At 44.9% G+C, this 18,611-nt stretch overlaps 1 protein-coding gene and 1 long non-coding RNA gene across 3 annotated transcripts in view; one reads left to right on the top strand and one right to left on the bottom strand.

Moving 5' to 3' along the window:
* The window catches only part of LOC139439678 (uncharacterized), a 4,752-nt gene extending 3,584 nt beyond the window's left edge, over positions 1 to 1,168 (top strand). Inside the window, exon 2 of the long non-coding RNA XR_011649677.1 lies at positions 1,042 to 1,168. This is a non-coding gene — a long non-coding RNA (uncharacterized lncRNA). The remainder of the gene's footprint in view (positions 1 to 1,041) is intronic.
* The window catches only part of RAD54L (RAD54 like), a 25,158-nt gene extending 9,052 nt beyond the window's left edge, over positions 1 to 16,106 (bottom strand). For both annotated transcript variants that reach the window (XM_058303644.2, XM_004462769.5), the window contains exons 1-9: positions 15,416 to 16,106; positions 15,239 to 15,325; positions 13,520 to 13,639; positions 8,418 to 8,478; positions 7,534 to 7,669; positions 7,022 to 7,091; positions 6,595 to 6,883; positions 6,193 to 6,317; positions 3,177 to 3,327 (exon numbers count right to left, since the gene is read on the bottom strand). In XM_058303644.2, the coding sequence (XP_058159627.1) occupies positions 3,177 to 3,327; positions 6,193 to 6,317; positions 6,595 to 6,883; positions 7,022 to 7,091; positions 7,534 to 7,669; positions 8,418 to 8,478; positions 13,520 to 13,639; positions 15,239 to 15,325; positions 15,416 to 15,418 (1,042 nt within the window). In that variant the 5' untranslated portion in view covers positions 15,419 to 16,106. The remainder of the gene's footprint in view (positions 1 to 3,176; positions 3,328 to 6,192; positions 6,318 to 6,594; positions 6,884 to 7,021; positions 7,092 to 7,533; positions 7,670 to 8,417; positions 8,479 to 13,519; positions 13,640 to 15,238; positions 15,326 to 15,415) is intronic.
* Positions 16,107 to 18,611: the final 2,505 nt, after the last annotated feature.

Below are 18,611 nucleotides of genomic sequence, written 5' to 3' on the forward strand. Positions count from 1 at the left end.
CGCAGTGAGAGACACAGCAAGGAAACACAATGAGATACAACAAGCAAGGAGTGGAGGTGGCTCAAGAGATTAGGCACCTCCCTACCACGTGGGAGGCCCTGGGTTCAGTTCCCAGTGCCTTCTAAAAAGATGAGCAGACAGCAAGCACTAACAATGAGGGAGGGAGAAATAAATGAATAAATCTTTAAAAAAAAAAAAAAAAAAGAAACATTTTATTCCACAGTTAAGTATTGAAAGCTCTCCTTTTTCCCGAGATGAGGAATGAGACAAGGATGCCTGCTATCACCACTTCTATTCAGCACTGTAATGAAGGTTCTAACCAGTATATAAAACAAGAAAGAGATGAACATTTTAAGAAATTAGAAGACATAAAACTGTCATTGTTTACTGATGACATGATTATGTAGAAAATCCCTGGGAGTAGATGTAGCTCAAGTGGTTGAGCACCTGCTTTCCATGTACAAGGTCCCAGGTTCAATCCCTGGTACCTCCTAAAAAAAAAAAAAAGAAAAAAGAAAAATCCCAGAGATTCTATACATACTATTAGAATGAACACTAAATTTAGCAAGGTTGCCAGATAAGAAAAGCTAGGACCATATTAAAAAGTTAGAAAACTCACATAAACAATATTAAGACTTATTAAGCTATAGTCTTAAAGCAGGTAAGTACTGGCACAAGGACAGATAAATGGACCAATGGAATAAAGTCCAGAAATAGAGTTACACATAAATGGACATGTGATTTACAAAAACGGCACTGCAAAAATGGAAAAGGGGAAAGGACAGTCTTTTCAATAAACAGTGCTGGGTTAACTGGATATCCATTATGATAGGAAAAGATGAATCTTGATCCCTACCTCACACCATATGTAAAAATCAACTTTAGATGAATTATAGATTTTTTGTGTGTGTGAGGTACCAGAACTGGGGATTGAACCTTGGACCTCATATGTGGGAACCTATCGCTCAACCACTGAGCCACATGGGCTCCCCAGAGTTGGTTACTTTGTTTGTATGCTTATTGTTTTTTGTTTGTTTCTAGGAGGCACTGGGAATGGAACCTGACACCTCCCATGTGGGAAGCAGGTACCCAACCACTTGAGCCACATTCACTCCCCAGTTTTAATGTGAAAGGTTAAACAATAAATCTATAACAATATGGGAAAATATCTTCCTGACATGGGGTAAGCAAAGATTTCTTTGAACACAAAAAAGCACTTAATCATAAAGGAAATGATCAGTAAGCAGGGTTACAATAACATTAGAAACTTCTGTTCTTAAGATATTCACAATACAAAGGACTTATACCCAGAATATATAAGGAATTCCTACAAAACATTAAGAAAAAGTCAGATAACCCTTCCCCCCCCCAAAAAAAAGGGCAAAAGACGAGACCAGGCACTTCCCAAAAGAGTATATCCAAATGACCAATGAACATATTAAAAGATATTAGATGTTTAACTTCGTTCATCATTAGGCAAATGCAGAGATATCACTAAATACCCACCAGAACGAGTAATGAGTAACATTGAAAACAAACAAACAAAAAATAGCTATTGATGATGACATAAGGGATACATAGCAGGGGTCAGCAAACTATGGCTATAGGTCAGCTGCCTATTTCTGTAAATAAGGTTTTACTGGAGCACAGTGGTGCACATTCATTTATATACTACTTATGGCTGCTTTCATGCTACAACAGCAGAATTGAGAAGTTGTGACACAGACAATATGGCATACAAGCCTTTATTTACTAGACCTTTAGGAAAGTCTGTCAATCCCTAATGTAGAAGTTGCTGGTACAATCTTTGTTGGTACAATCACATTGGCAAACTGTTTGGCAGTACCTACTAGAGCTGAGCACATGCATAACATATGGCCCAACAATCCCAAGCTAAGGTATACACCCAAGAGAAATGCATACTATGTTCACAAAGAGGTATGTAAAGAATGGTCATCACAGCATTATTCAAAGGTCTAAAGAACTGGAAACAACTAAATTGTCTAACTTTTGATATATTCATAAAGTGGAATAGTACAGAGCAATGAAAATGAGCAAATTGGTGGCGGACTTGGCCCAGTGGTTAGGGCGTCCGTCTACTACATGGGACATCCACGGTTCAAACCCCGGGCCTCCTTGACCCATGTGGAGCTGGCCCATGTGCAGTGCTGATGCACGCAAGGAGTGCTGTGCCACGCAGGGATGTCCCCTGCATGGGGGAGCCCCACGCGCAAGGAGCGCGCCCCGTAAGGAGAGCCACCCAGCGTGAAAGAAAGTGCAGCCTGCCCAGGAATGGTGCCACACACACGGAGAACTGACACAAGATGATGCAATAAAAGGAAACACAGATTCCCGTGCCGCTGACAACAGAAGCGCACAAAGAACACCCAGCAAATAGACACAGAGAACAGACAACCTGGGGGGGGGGGAATAAATAAATAAATAAATCTTAAAAAAAAAAAGAGCAAATTACTGCTACACACAATAACATGGATGAATCTCATAAACATGTTGAACAAAAATCAAATGCAAAGGAATATATACTGTATGATTCTATTTACATAAAGTTCAAAAACAGGCAAAAATCAATCTCTACTATCAGAAGAGTATTTCCTTCTGGGGAGAAAGGAAAAGGTAGTAATTGGGGGAGAGGGCATTTCTAAGATAGTGGTAGTAATTGATCTGGTAATGGTTACACAAATGTGTTCACTTTGTGACAATTCTGTTACTCAGTAAGTTCTCTGCCTAAAGTGATTCTTAAGTACTGGCAAGTTGAGGTGCCACTAGTAAACCTTTTCACAAATGTCTATGTAAAAGGACTGCCCAAAACAGTCTGCTCTGAGGCCAAAATTCTTGTGAGGCAGGTAGCACATGAGGATCAAAAATGCCTGGGGGCAGAGCAGATGTGGCTCAAGAGGTTGAGCACAGGTTTCCCATATATTAAAAAAAAAAAAAAAGACTGGAGGGTAATATTTTCACTCCCGGGTTATAGTGACACCAGGTCCTGCGTAGCCCCTGAGCCAGAGCGGACCTTGCTGAGTTGTTCAGCAGAGCTAAGGCCTTCTAGTGGCTTTGCTACTCAATGGCAAGAGAAGTCTTCCTATAAGAGTACTCAGCTGGAGCTATACTACAAGGCCAAGGCCTTTCCAATGAGGCAGACAAGACTGAATTCTTACCCAGGATGCCCGAATTAACAAAATGTACCAAGCTGAAATACTCAAGCAGATCATTTTGGATGGGGGTCCCGGAGATGAGCACCCGTCGGCTAGTGTTCAAGCTGTCCAGGGCCTGGTAAGTCTGATTCTCCGAGTTCTTGAGCCTATGCCCCTGCAAGGGAATTAATTCTCGCTCAGGCCTGGGCACAATGTGATAGCAGGGTCTTGTGCAGACAGGAAAAGGGGAGTCACAAACATTACAGGTTCTGGGGCCTAGGGATTTGGGCAGGAGACAGCAAGAGAGAGTTTACCTGCTTGCTTAGAAAGGTCAGGCTCAAGCAATCGACCTTAAGTTTCCAGTCCAGTGCTACATCCATAAAACAAGGATTCCCTCTGCTCCCTCCCATCCCCTTCCTTGCCCCAACCTCCAGGGCCTTGGCAGCGTGCTTATCCTCCTTGAAGATCATAAGGCCATGTTACAGACCTTCAAGGAGGACACCCTCCCCACTAGCCCAACCAACCCAGAACCCATTGAGCCAGATGCCTTCTGAATTAGAAGCCCTCACCTGAGCTGTCAGTGCTAATGGGACATGGCCCTGGCTCCTCCTCCTCTCCTTCCACCAGAATGCCCACAGCATATACATCTAAAGAGCCTCCTGCCTCCCTTGCATATCTTCCCCAATCTCTATTCTTCTTGTCCACCAAGATACACACCTATTACTTCTTTCTCTTCAATTTTTCCTCAAGAAAATTTAAAAGGACACTACTTTCCCCAAGAACCTCATGGGCAAAATCAGGCCTTCTCTACATCCTGCCCCTTCTCAGCCCCGTACTGGGCACAAGGCACACAAAACTCAAGCACCAGTTAAAGAATGATTAAACAAATCAGCCTTGCTCCCTCTAAGCAGCTTTTTACAATGCAATTAAACAGACACCACTGACTTTCCCTTCTAGAGGATCAAGTCCAAATTCCTCAACCTGGCATTCAAAGTCTTTCTCAGTGAGGCCCCTGCCAACATCTCTGAGAGACTCCACAGCTTGTCATGCTTAGAAGCTCCAGGAAGCCTTAACCATCCTAATGCTGATTTTTCCCCATATTTCTCTTTGCCCATGCTATTCCTCTGCCTAGAATGCTATCCCACAGGTAAATTCCCCAAATGTCACCTCCTCTGCAAAGACTTCCACAATCACCCCAGGCTGCTGGGCCTTCTCATCTCTGTGCTTCTATGGCATTCAGTGCATAAAAATAGCTGCTATTATTTATTGAACACTTTAAACATGCCAGACACTATATTAAGCACTTTATATTCTCTTCTATAATCCAAACAATCAAATGAGTGGACATTATATTACCATTTTAGAAATGAAGCAACTGAGGCTCAGAGAGATGAAGAGTTATCCAAGATCACACCAGTAGAAAGTATCAAAGCTGGAATTTGAACTCAGGTCTGTGTGACTCCAAAGCCTGGGCACTGCACTACTCTACCGCTCATCCAATACTACATATACAGAGTACTAATCACACTTTACTGTATTTTACCTCACTAGGCATGAACATCTTAAGGCAGAGACAATGCAGCTTCACCTTCATAACTCTAGTGTATAGGACAGGGTACTATAGGGACAGGGTACCATAGGGACATGTCCCTATAGGGATAGGGTATATGTCCCTGCATGAGTACTACTCCGTGAATGCTTATTGAATTAAAGAATTAAAGGCCAAAGCCACTATTTAAGAATTAAAGAATTTTTATTTTTTAAAAAATGACCAGAAGTACCAAGCATTGGCCCTGAAACAGAAGGCTGATACTTCTAAGCTGAAGAGGGAAATGAGACTTGAAACTTGTGAAGAATTTCCCAAAAAGGTCCTGGGGAAAGGAGTATCAGCAGTTGGATCCCTCTAAACTTAAGCTCCCTGAGGACAGGCATCATGGGATCCCCAAGGCCAGACACACAGCAGGCACTTGATAAATAGCTGAGGGAATGAAAGGGGCTGCCACACGACCCTGGGAGTCTTGCAGAAGGGAAACCCAGATCCCTATGGTCAAGGTTCCAGACCCAGCTCCTGCCACCATCCCCTGGCATTGCAGCAAATCAAATATTTGGCCAGATGAAAGGCTGTCAAAGCTCCTATTTATAAGCTGCTATGGAATTTCTGATGATCATTCCAGAGTTCATAATTTATCATTTTTAAAAACAAAAACTGATACCAAGACTAACTACCACCATTTCTCTCTCTGGAGCATGAGCCCTGTGATAGCATTCTTGTTTTTTAATGAATTTCCCCAGCATCTTTCCTCTGGCTTACTTTGTGTCCTAGCACTTGTTAAGGAACATATGCAAGTCTGGACAAGGCTTACAGGGATAGCCTTTCCATACCTGCCCAAGCTGCTTCCTGCACCAAGCTCTCAGCTATATCCAAGGCAGCGAGGATAGGGAAGAGCACCAAGACTAGAATCACAGACCTGGATTAAGTCCCAGCTCACTATTTACTTACTGGGTGAACTTGGGCAAGTTACTATATTTCCCTGAGCCTCAGTCTCCTAATTTCGAAAACTGAGATGATGAGTCAATCCCTCCCCTATTCATCCACATCACAAAAAGCCTCTCCATATCCTCTCTCTTCATCCTCACCATGTCTCTTTCAGGTAAACCCTGTGTCATCCACACTACAGATAAAGAAACAGAATCTCAGAGACATTCAGTTATCTGCTTCAAGTCATGCTTGCAAGTGGCAAAGCCAAAGCTGATCCCAAGTTTTCTGATTTGTCCTCCCTCCCTCAGGATTACTATGCAGACCAAGGCTTTTGTACCTAAGAGTTACCATGAAGAAGTGGTATGTTCTGGATAAAAGAGTCAGCTGTGAGGAATTCACTGTAAGTGCTGGAAACATGAAAACTTGGAGTGGTAACTTCCCTGTTCAGGCCATGTTGCCTATCAGCATTCCCCAATGACTAGCATAGCCCTTGATGACATTGCTCAGTGAGGAGATTTTGACAGCTTTTTCTCCTACCACCCAGACTGCTGAGTTATGTACCTCGTCGCATATGACCAATCCAACACTCCCTTTCTGGAGGACTCCAACATGAAGGCGGAATGTCTCATAGGAGATGATGAGGATAGGAGAAGGCACTCTGGCTCCACGCTGGTTCATGAATCCATCTACAACAGGGAAGATGTCAAGGAAACATAAAAAGGCATATTCCCAAGGAATTAATTAAAAGCTCAATGCCCAACTTTTGGATTATCTTGAAGGAAACAGTTTGACAGTTCTTTACTTTAGCCCAGAAATAACCCACTCTTTCAACTATTTTCAATGGGAATTTTCTTCTTTTCCATACCTGCATTGCTCTTAATCCTGACCATAAGTGATCATACACATAAAAAGAAAGCAGCAGGCTGGTCAGAAGTGTACAGACCTCTTGTTAAGGTTCCATACCCAGTTTCTGGTCTATTTCTTCCTTAGAGCCTCCGTCGATGGCCAGAGGATGGATCCTCCCTCCAAGCCATTTCCCAACCTCGTTGTACCAGTTCTTCACCAGGCTGGAGGGTGACACCACCACTGCCTTGTCAATTTCTGGCTTGCACTCTGGACTCTGGCGCAAAAGTGTCCACATCAATGTGATGCACTGCAGCGTCTTGCCCAGGCCCATCTCATCAGCCATGATGCAGCCTTGGCTGCCAGGGATGCGCCGACTGGTTACACACTCCCACAGGAACTTCACTCCCTGCAGAGTAACAGCTCTCAGCCACCTTGGCCACACACACTGCTGCTGGCCCAGGGATGGCAGCCTCCCAGGGTCAGTTTCCTAGCCCACACTTCATTCCTCCCACCCTCCACCACACCACACCCCACCCCCATTTACCTCTCTCTGATGAGGCCGTAAGACCTTACTGAGAATAGGATCAACGACCACATGGACAGGGAGTTTTTCCCTGAGGAAAAACATGAAAGAAAACATGAAGCTCAGACACCCTCAGGAAGCTGTGTCCTGCTAAATCAGAGGAAACAAAGGCAGCTGCCTGAGAGAGGACTTTTTGGCATGGGCACCAAACCAGAGTAAATTCCTTCTCAGCAAACTCTAAAGTTAGGAGCGGGGAGGACATGTTCCCTATAGAATCACCTCAGCTCCTTCTGTTCCCCTGAATGGGCAACAGAAGTGGTGAGGAGACTCAACCAACTGGACATGACCATATTTCTTGTCTGAGCACTCTCCTTCCCCCATTACCCACTCTCTAAATGGTACAGTAGCTATGATAGCATTCTGGAAACATATGCTGATCCCAAGGGGAAAATCACATCAAAATACCCTCCTCCCTCTCAGGTATGTGTTCTGACAAAGGACTAGAACTGCTCAAGAAATACCAGTGCACATACTTGTCGAGCTTCAGCAGGTCATGGGCGCTCAGCAGGGGAGGCTCATACAAAACCAAGGCACCTTCTTCCATGGGGTCATGTAGGGCCCGACGGACCCCAGCCCTTTTGAGGCCCAATGCCCGAGAGCCCAGAGGACCTAGAAACCAACAATCTGTCACCTGAGTCTCTCTGTTGAGGAGATACAGCAGGCCCAGCACAAATACCTCTCCTTCATATAACCTTTCCTGAGCTCCCATATAAACCCTTTTCTCTCAGAACTTCTCTATACCTGATCTGGGCACCTCGGCTTAGCCATTATCCCAGTCTGCCTTAGATCAAAGCTTTTCCCATTTTGTTTCTATCATTCAACTGCAAACTTCTAGAGGATCATGTCTTGTTCATCTCAACTCAAGTCAATCTTGGAAAAGTCTGAAACCCTAAAGGGGCCTTTCAAATCTGAGAGCTCTTAGGAGCTGGTCTCCTCCCTCCCCAGCCCCAGTTTTAGCACAGTGTTGTGTCCTGCATAGGATGGGAAAAACCCTTACAGAATCCAGGCCTCCCACACAGTCCACCTCCAAAAGGAGATGCTGTTGAAATAACTTGGACAGAATGGAGTCCAGGCCCATCAGTCACTGCAGCTCTCCAGATGAGGAACAGTTAGTGTTGGCAGCCCTTACTGAAGCTACCAAACACTACCTTTGTGCAGTTAGTGTTGGCAGCCCTTACTGAAGCTACCAAACACTACCTTTGTGCAGGCCTCAGGAGAGCCACTCATTCACAGCCCCCCACAAGACTAGCATCTTCAATTCTAAACTAAGCTTGTTTTTACAATAGCAGAGGTCTTAAATCTATTCAGGCACATTCACACAAGACTGATCTAAAAAATAGCAAAGTCTCCATTTTACCTTGATAATTTGGAATGGGAACTTTGAAAGGCTTTGACAGAATGGTTCGAATAAATGCTTCCTAGAAAGAAAGGAGAAACAGGGATTCAGGACTGATTAGAAATGTTATACGACAGCATTTTTATAAAGGCAGTCTAAAATGCCTATTTAAGCCTCATAACACATTCAAAGCAATGTATCTTCACTACATGTCACCCAGCGTATCCAGAATGTAAGAGGTGCTCCACATTTGGTTTCATACAACAGCTTCCATCTTTAAGGTTCTGCAGACACCCAGGGCCAGCAAAGTGACACTGGCAAGTGCCTTGCTTCGGTCAACCACAAGGTTCAGAGACCATTTGCTCATGAAAGACCATGCCAGTGAGGATTCCCACACCTACCCAACTGTGGTACTAACAGGGAGCTCCAATGTCTGGGTTCAATAGCTGTTCTATAGGGCTACACCCAAGTATACCCAGTTCTTTTTTTGTCACATCAATTCTGCCTACTACATCTAAAACTTTAATCCTTGGGGACTAATGAACCCTTCAAAGAATAGTGGTAGTAGAAGCAACAGGAGCAATAGTAGTAAAATAACAATGATAGTAAGGACAGATAAAACATCAACAGTGATGGTTAATGATGAGTACCACATAGTTAAACCCCTTGCATTCATATCATCATTTAATCTTCACTAACAGCCCTATTAGATCTATATATTATTGACTTCTCCATTTTATAGATGAGTAAACTGAGACTCAGGGTAGTTATTTTCCCAAGTCACACAGTCATGACAGATGCAGGACTTTCTTGATTTCCAGGCCCTGTACTTGTCAACAGTGGCCTCTGAACACAATCTGTCTGCACGCAGCCATTCAGCTCAGCCCAAAGCCAACAGCTTACTGCCATGGGAAGGTATGGGAGAGGAAAAAACATGAAAGAGGAGACATGAGAGAGACGCCAGGCCCATCCTCAAGAAAGAGCAGGGAAACGGATATGGCTCGAGCAATGGAGCTCCTGCCTACTACATGGGAGGTCCATGGTTCAGTTCCCGCTGCCTCCTGAAGGAAGAAGGAAGACAGACACAGCAGGTACAAACAGCAAAGTGGTGGGGAGAAATAAATAAATAAATCTTTAAAAAAAAAAAAAAAAGAGCAAGTGGGACAAGGGTGACAGGAAGCAGACACACACAGGTCCTGGAGAAAGGTGACCCTGGTGCAGGGTGTTTGGCCTCCACCTTGGGGCCTACAGGAATCCCTGTGCCAGCACTTCAGCCTGGGATCAGCACTGGACTATGGGGCTGGGGCAGGGGCAAAGGAAGCAAGAAAGTCTATACTTGCTGTACTGACTCTGACAACTCCCAGGAAAAGTTCCACCTCACACACATATCGTAAGTCTTGGGGAATTACAATTACATGTGAATGTCAACAGAACCAGAGCTGGAACCCAAAAGAGCAAGGAGAAACCAAGAAACAGAAACCCTAAAGGTAGATTTAATGGGAATACATAGTGGAAAAGCAGTAATGAAAAAATTCCCTTGTAGCAAAAAGGTACTTTAATAGGAAAAAAAGCAAGGCAGTCTTGCCCTGATATTTCTACCTTTGTATTCTGACCCATCTCTTCACATACATAGATCATGATAAATTTCTACAAACTCAATGTATTTTAAATAGGAAAAATATAATGAATATTCTGTGATCTGTTGAAAGAAAAAAAAGGAATGCAGAGAATTGAACTTCATTATCACACTAAATAACATGACAAGGTCAAAGTAGGGAGAAAGGTTCAAATCCTCCTTTATTTGTCTATTTATAATTAAAATGATTGCTATAAAACTATGAATAGCAATGCTAATCAGAAACTCATATATGAGAGATGCTCCCAAATAGCTATCCTTAAGTCAAGGGAGAAGAAAAAGGAGAGGGACTTTAACTTCTTTTCTAATTTGGCATCAATTCAGCTTTCAATTCTAAAACTGAAATATTATTTTAAGATTAGAAATTATTAAATAAGTATCTAATATTAATATAGAAGGCTACATTTGAGACTCTGACTAACCAAGAATTTATGCTTCAAATTAAAACAGCAAGACTCAATAGAACCAGGAGCCACAGGCCTTGCAGGGAGAAGTGCAGGTTATATAACTGACGTTGGGGAATATGATGACCTCTGGCCAAAAACTTCTGCGAGGCACAGACTGCAAAACTTGGAATGGTCAGATACCAGGGATCTGGTCTGGTAATGTTCACCAGAGTCTGTGGCAGAGGCAAGGAAGAGACCATGCTCTCACTCCTTGCTTATTTAGCTACTGAAAATTCCTACAGACCATCCTTTCCAGCTATTAGAGGGTATCCCTCAGCCCTTTCAAGGTCAAAGCATCCCTCTTCTGCAGGGATTCACTATCAGTTATGCCTGATCTCTTCTTATCTGAACCTCACCCTCTCTACTAGCTTTTTCCTCAGCATTTAAAGAATGCTTAACTCTCTCCTACCGTAAAACAAAACTTCCTTTGACTCATCTCCCCTCCCTTCATAAGCAAATTTCTTATAAAAAAAAAAAAAAAACTGCACGTCTCCCCATCCTTATCTTCTACTCCTTGTCTTCTGTCCCTTTCACTCCCCAGAAATGACTTTACCCAAGATCACCTGTGGCCTACACTAACTCTAACTACTTGTTTCTATCTTACTTAACCTGACAACACTGGCCACTCCCTCTCAAATATTCTCTGCGAGTGACTCCCATCTCTGGGACCTCATGCCCAGCCCTAACATGTTCTTCCTTGTCTAATCCCCATAAAAGTCTGTGCTCATCTCGGTTAGACTTGGTCCTCAGCTCTTTGGACTCTGCACACTACCTGGATATTCAAATACATTTCCAAAGTGCCAAGTGCTTTCATTATGCTAATGACCTCCAAATCTGTTTCTAGGCCATACCTCTCTCCTAGGCTCCATACCCACCTATGCAAGTGCCTCCAATCCTGGATATCCTACAGGCACCTCCAACTCATGTCTAAAGCTAGTCTTCATCTCCAGGGCTGCACTATGACTTCTGTGGACTCTGGGCACTTTTGCCTTTTGGGATACTTTCTTCATAAAAATATTACTAAAAATTATATTCATTGGTATAGAGATGAATATAAGCCAGGCTGGATTTATTAATATGTCCTCAGTTTTTCCCTTCAGATTGAAAAAGGAATTAAAACATTTTCATGGGCCCTTAAAAGTACCATAGACAGTCTTGCTCATCTCCCCACCAAATCCTGCTCCTCCTCTGTGCTTCCTATCTCAGTGAATAGCACCACCATTCACCTATCTTGCCCAAATTAGAAATCTCAAATTGATTTTCAATTTTTCCCTCTTCTCACCTGCAGTCAATCTACGTCTTTCCACTTCTAAATCTTATACTCTGGTTTCTCTTCAGATCATATAAATCTTTTGCCTTTTACTAAATCTTAAACATATTACCATGGGCAGGTTACCATGGGTCAGGGTGGGGATATGGGATAGGGAGTTAATGTTTAAATTGTACAGAGTTTCTATTTGTGTTGACGGAAGTTTCAGTAATGGACAATAATGATAGTAGCACCACATTGAAAACATAATTAAAAGCTTTGAATTATATGTTTGAATATGGTTAAAAAGGGAAGTTTTAGGTTTTATATACATTAGAATAAAAAAAAAAATACCTAAAACTATACAATACAGAGAACCCTAAGGTAAACCATGAACTATAGTTAACAGCACAATTATAAAAATGTTCTTTCATCAACTGGTAATGTATTTATTACAGTAATACAAAGTATTAACAGGGCAGTAAATAGAACTCTATGCATGATTTTTCTGTAAACCTACAAGTTCTCTAATGAAAAAATATATAAAAAATTAAACTATGTACTACGTAGTGAATTACATACATATGGTAAAACTATCACAAAAAGCAAGGGAGTGATGGGTTCACAGATGTTTGTTCTATTTTGTATTTTATAACTTTCATATGCTACACATTCTTTTGTATTGGTCAAATATTGTATAAAAATGCTTTTAGATGTTTGCTGAATACACAAATGACTAACCTTCATTATATACTCCCGTCAACATATTCCCATTTTCTCTTCAAAATGTCCCTCATAAATCTTGGAGAAAAAGCTTTGGAGCTAGGCAAATCTGCTCTATCCACTGACTACTCTGTAACCTTGGGAAAATTACTTACTCCCTCTGAGAACTCAGTTTCCTCATTTTAAAAAATGAGAAGTAAGATAATGCACAGATACTGCCATGGCAATAATTAGCTTTGACTTTACCAGAGGATACACATGAAAGCTACAGGGCTCTGGTACCTCTTAAAGCTACAAGCAAATCATAGGCTGCGAGGACACAAGGATCCATCAACATCCCACCAGGGCGTTCTCCCTCTTCTACCCTGTGTGTCCTCAACAGAATCCTGGGCCACGTGGGATTCGCTGCCCATATTATTACAAACAAGAGGGGACTCAAAGTCAGGCACGTATTTCTAAAGAAGTAGCCAGGTCTCCTCCAGGCCCAACTGCTGCAGGTAGGCCCAAAGCCTGCACCAAAGTCTGTCTGCTGGTCACTTACTCTTTTTTTTTTTTTTTAAGATTTTTTATTTATTTCTCTTCCCTTCCCACCCCCCCAGTTGTCTTCTCTCTGTGTCCATTTGCTGTATGTTCTTCTGTGACCGCTTCTATCCTTAGCAGCAGCACCGGGAATCTGTGTTTCTTTTTGTTGCATCATCTTGTTGTGTCAGCTCTCCGTGTGTGTGGCGCCATTCCTGGGCAGGCTGCACTTTCTTTCGCGCTGGGTGGCTCTCCTTACGGGGCGCACTCCTTGCGTGTGGGGATCCCCTATGTGGGGGACACCCCTGCGAGGCAGGGCACTCCTTGCGTGCATCAGCACTGCGCATGGGCCAGCTCCACATGGGTCAAGGAGGCCCAGGGTTTGAACAGCGGACCTCCCATGTGGTAGGTGGACGCCCTATCCATTGGGCCAAGTCCGCGTCCCTGGTCACTTACTCTCTAGACCACAGAGGAAGTTTAGAGAGGCAGGAGTCTCTAGGTGGAACAAATGGGCACACATACACCGAGGTGGGTTGCAGTTCTGACTTACATGTTGACTGCTGTCCAGGCAGGGTGGTCGATTGGTTAGATGGGTCAAAGGTTTCCGAAAAGGAGACAGGAAGCACTCCGCGGTCTGGTTCTCACTGCTAGGTTTCCGCTTCTTAGGAGTCTAGGAGGGAGAATTAGGGGAGACATAAGTCTGGAAGATTACAAAGATCACCATAACAGCACCTCACACTCAAAGTTCTTATTAAGTACCAGGTGCTGGGCTAAGTCCTTCACATGCATTATCTTGTATCATCTTTACAGCAACCCTATGACATAGGCTGATTAGTATTCTTATTTAACAGGTGCGAGAACGGGACCTTACCAAAGTTAAATAACCTACCTACACTGAGGAACAGGCACCAGAAAAGGTGAATGAAGTGGACCTGTGAAGGGCAGGTTGACCAGCAGCATGAAGTCATGCTGTCCATCCCCAAATCTCCACTCCAAAAGCCCTAAGGAATAACCAAACAACCAGTTGCCTGCCTCCCTCAATTTCCCAAAAAGGCAAGAGCACAACTGTCCCTCAACTCCCAGGCCACTGGGGCTACTCCCCAGTCCATACCTTGGTGAGGACACTAGCACCAAAAACATTTTTAGGGCCAACCAGCTGCAGACAGCACTGTTCATGATGTAGGTACACAGAGTGCTGTCCCAAGTTCAAGTCTGAGACCCACGTAAGTGGCAGAGAGCAGCCTATGTACCTCCCTCACAGGTAGAGGAGCCCCCAGCACGCCAGCAGTGCAACAAGCCCTACCAAACAATCAAGCAAGAACCCACTTGTACCAACTCACCAAGGTATTTAAGCCTCCAGTCGTCCTATAAGGCACACCTGCAACAAAAATGCTAGGTCCCTTCCCCTCTCTACATTCCTTTACTCATCTCTGACCCTGCCCTAAATTCCCTTCTAGTACTTCCTTAAATAATCCCTTACTCCAAAGCTCCGGCGGCCAAGGCTTTTCCTCTCTAACTGCCCTCTCTCTCTGTAGGACATGCTGTATGTCCTATTTATTTTATTCATATAAGTCCTGCCCAGAGCCAGCCCAACAAGCCTCCAAGGCAGGAAATACAGTCCAAGCTAGAACATACTGTATACTAGAACATGAGCAGGGACTGAAAGGGCGCCATCCCTCAGGTCCCCAAGTGACCATGGGACCCTAAGGTAGGCCCAGAACACTGTGACACTGGGCAGGGAACAAAGAGCAAAAGAACAGGCTGCAAGTTGCTATTGGAGAGCACTTTGTTCTCAAGGGAGTCAAAAGACCTAATTTAACCAGCTCTTTGGCGTTGAGATACCCCTTCCCAGCAGAAATAAAGCTCTGTTAGCTTCTAGGGAGCACCTTCGGGGCAAAGATTTCATTTATCTTGTTCAGTGCCTGACACGGAGTAAGTACTCATTAAAAGTTTACTAAATACATGAAAATGGGAAGCAGAGGTGGCTCAAGCCAATGTTCACCTCCTTCCCACATGGGAGGTCCTGAGTTTGGTTCTCAGTGCCTCCTAAAAAGAAGACGAGCACACAACCAACAGAGTGAGCAGACGGCAAGCACAAACAATGATGCGGGGGAGGGGGAATAAATGAAATACATCTTTTAAAATAAATAAATACATGGAAGAGGCTTCTGGAGGTGACTGGGTAACCCCAGAAACCTAGTCCAGGCTTTCTTTCTGCCCAAATAGTCCTGCATCCCCACCTTCCCATGAGGGCAGAGTACTCACTCACCACTGCCTCAGGCTGCCAGTCTTCATCATCAGACAGTTGGCCTCCAGGTTTCCTCTTGGCCAGCTGGCTGGGAGCTAAGCTTCTCCTCTGTAAGGGAAGAATAGAAATTAAGCACCTGCAGGCATGCTGCAGCCTGGACCCATTAGACCCAGAGAGTCTCCCTAGGCCCACACTTACCATCCTGGGCCCAGGAAGGTAAAACTTCAAGAAGTCATCAGCAAAGGGTCAAAAGCAATCAGTAGCTAAGAATGCAGGACCAGGACCTTGTAAAGCAGGGGACTGCTATATTATTGAGGGGGTGGGCAAATTAAACCATGAGGCATGTATGGGGGTGGGGGGAGGAGTGGTGTCCAGCCAGGTCCTAGAATTTGGACTCAAACTGGGTGAGTGTCAGTCTTCAGTTAGGCGAGATGGGAGACCAGGCCAAATAAGGAGCCAAAGCAGAGCTATCTCTGGGATGGGAAGAGGAAGCAGGTGGGGACCCAAGGCTGGGCAGAGAAGAATCTGGATAATAGCCTCAGATCGGGCTGAAGGGAGGGGAGTGGTAGTTGCGGGGGGGTGGGGGTGATAATCTCAGGCGAGAAGAGAAGTTGACGTGGAAGTCCGAGGCCTGGGGAGGGCGAGGCGCCCGAGCCCGGAGAAGGGGAATTTCCCAGTTCTGGGACGCGGTCCCCAAGCCCGGACTGAGGGAGATCGAGTTGGGCCAGGGAGAAGGCCCCAGGTTGGACTGAGAGGGGAATCCCAAGAGGGGCTGAAAGGAGCGGCAGAAACAAATTCAGGACCGAGCACCTCCCGTTTAACCTTTCTCTTCCCAAAGCGCGCGTTAACAGCCGGCCCGGCCCGCCAGGCCCCGTCAATCGAACCTCCCGCGGAGCTCCCGCCGCACCACTCATTGGCTGCGTTCGATGCGTTCGGCGCTCGCGCCCAAAGAAAGGGACGGGCCTAGAGCGGAAGCTACCAGGGGACGACGGCTCTGGAGGTGGAGCGGCTAAACGGACGTACCAGGGACGGGATTTAGGTGGAAGGCTGGGGCCAACAGCGGCGGAAGCGGAGGGGCGGGGCGAGCGGGACGGGGCCGAGTTTGGTGCCTGAGGGCGGGCGTCCAAATCTGATCGCTTGTGATTTGTCCGAGGCGCAAGACTTGGCCCAGCAGGCGGCGAAATGAGGATTTGCATCGGGCTGGGCTGCAGAGGAGTTGCCACCTGTTTGCAGAATTGGATTATGAAAGGCGGCTTATTTTTACGAATTTAGCTCGGACTTTGGAGCTGATTGAACGTCCCCCATGCGGCACCTGGAGCCGGGATCCGGGGTTGGAGTCAGACCTCACCCAACCGGGAGCTGGAGTCCGGCGGGTCAGCCCAGGCAGTAGCAGCCCCCAGGACGACTTTTCTCGGACTGGAATGTCTTGAAGGAAGCGGCCTGCCTTTCCTAGGCCAAATCGTTATTGAAAAAACCGTGGTTTTTGGAGTCAGGACTTGATCCCAAAGACTTAACCTCTAGTCTCTGAAAACTTCAGTTTCTTCATCTCTGAAGTGAGCATTATAATAGTACCTCCCCGCCAGGATTATTTTGAGGATTAAGTAAATTAATGTGTCTAAAGTACTCCACACAATGCCAGGCACAGCCTAGCTGCTCACTAATAATGCTAAGGGTACACACTGGTTCCACTACCAGGTACTTAAATATACCATACCTCTTAAAAATAAAGTATTTCATGCTCAAAACAATAACGTTTATTATTGTACACATTTTATGAGTGAGGAAACAGGTAGAGAGAACTAATTAACTTGTCCAAGGTCACACCTTGTTAGTATAGCCAAGATTTGAGTTTAGGCTGTTTCCAAAGTCCTTGTTCTTAAGACACCACGCAGTCCTTAGGAGGTGCAGAGATGGGTTTTGTGGAGCCTGAATTTTTTTTTAAGAAAAAGAACACAGAATTAGATATAAAGGTTAATATTTATTTAGAATGAGAAAACAAACACCCAATTATGGAAACTTGGAGATTTAGGTCCCTTTCTTCTGAAACTTCTTTAATAATTTATCAGAAATGCTTCTTAATAATGCTTCCTATTGCAGCCTGGTTTCTTCCCCAACTAGAATATTCTGATTACAAATCCTTATAACTCCCAGCACTCCCAAGGTCTGCAGGTGGGCCCCTGAATTATATTTAGTTAGTTTCATGGTAAATGTGCCTGTAATAATTATTATTATGGGGCTGGGGGGTGGGTGAGGAATAAAAATGTTTAATATTATTGATTTTTTTAAAATTCTTATTTTGAGATCATTTGTAAAGTCACGTATAGTTTTAAGAAATAATACTGGGAAGCGGACTTGGCCCAGCTGTTAGGGCATCTGTCTACCACATGGGAGGTCCGTGGTTCAAACCCCGGGCCTCCTTGACCCGTGTGCAGCCCAAGGAGTGCCCTGCCAAGCAGGGGTGTCCCCGACATGGGGGAGCCCCCCACACAAGGAGTGCACCCCGTAAGGAGAGCTGCCCAGCACAGAAGAAAGTGTAGCCTGCCTAAGAATGGTGCCGCCCACACGGAGAAATGACACAACAGGATGAAACAGCAAAAAGAAAAAAACACAGATTCCTGTGCGGCTGACAACAACAGAAGCGGACAAAGAAGACGCAGCAAATAGACACAGAGAACAGACAACCGGGTTTGGGGGGGAGGGGAGAGAAATAAATAAATCTTAAAAAAAAAAAGAAATAATACTGAGCCCTCAACACAGTTGCAAGTATCTCTGAACATGGTCCTTCAAGCAATGAAGATTGACTGTCACTGTGGGCCCTAAGGGGAGGGGGAAAGAGGTATTGAATAGATGGAACCATTGTATCTGTGTGGGTAATAGAAGTGTTCCACAAGAGTACGCAAGGATGGATAGAAGACATGTAAAATTACACCAAAAATATATAGGGGCTGATAGGCTAAAATGTAAATCATAATGTAAAACATAAGAAAACTAAAAATTTAGAAAATTGTGTAGTCTAAAATGTTACCGCCTCTCTCCACCCCTCCTCCCCTTTCAGCCCCCGCCGCCCTTCCCGCCAGTCCCGCCCATATTGCCAACCTACAATCTGCCCTCTTCCCCAGTAACTGCTTACCTCAGGTCTATCCATCAGCTTCAGCCTGTCCACAGCCGCCCCTTAGCCAACCCTCCCTTCATCACGCCCCTCCCTCTACCCAACCCTATATAGCTAAGTGTACTTCCGTAATAAAGCAGACCCGTTCTTGTGCTCAAGCGGTCTCCGTGGTTTTTCCCCAACCGCGCGTCCCCCACGCCTGGAGAACCGGTGTTCCCTCTTGGAGCACCCCCCGCCGGCGGTTCGGCAGGAGCAAGCCCCCCCGACTCTTGGGCCTGAGCGAGG

The sequence above is a fragment of the Dasypus novemcinctus genome, chromosome 9 (assembly GCF_030445035.2).
Source record: "Dasypus novemcinctus isolate mDasNov1 chromosome 9, mDasNov1.1.hap2, whole genome shotgun sequence".
NCBI classification, from domain to species: Eukaryota; Metazoa; Chordata; class Mammalia; order Cingulata; family Dasypodidae; genus Dasypus; species Dasypus novemcinctus.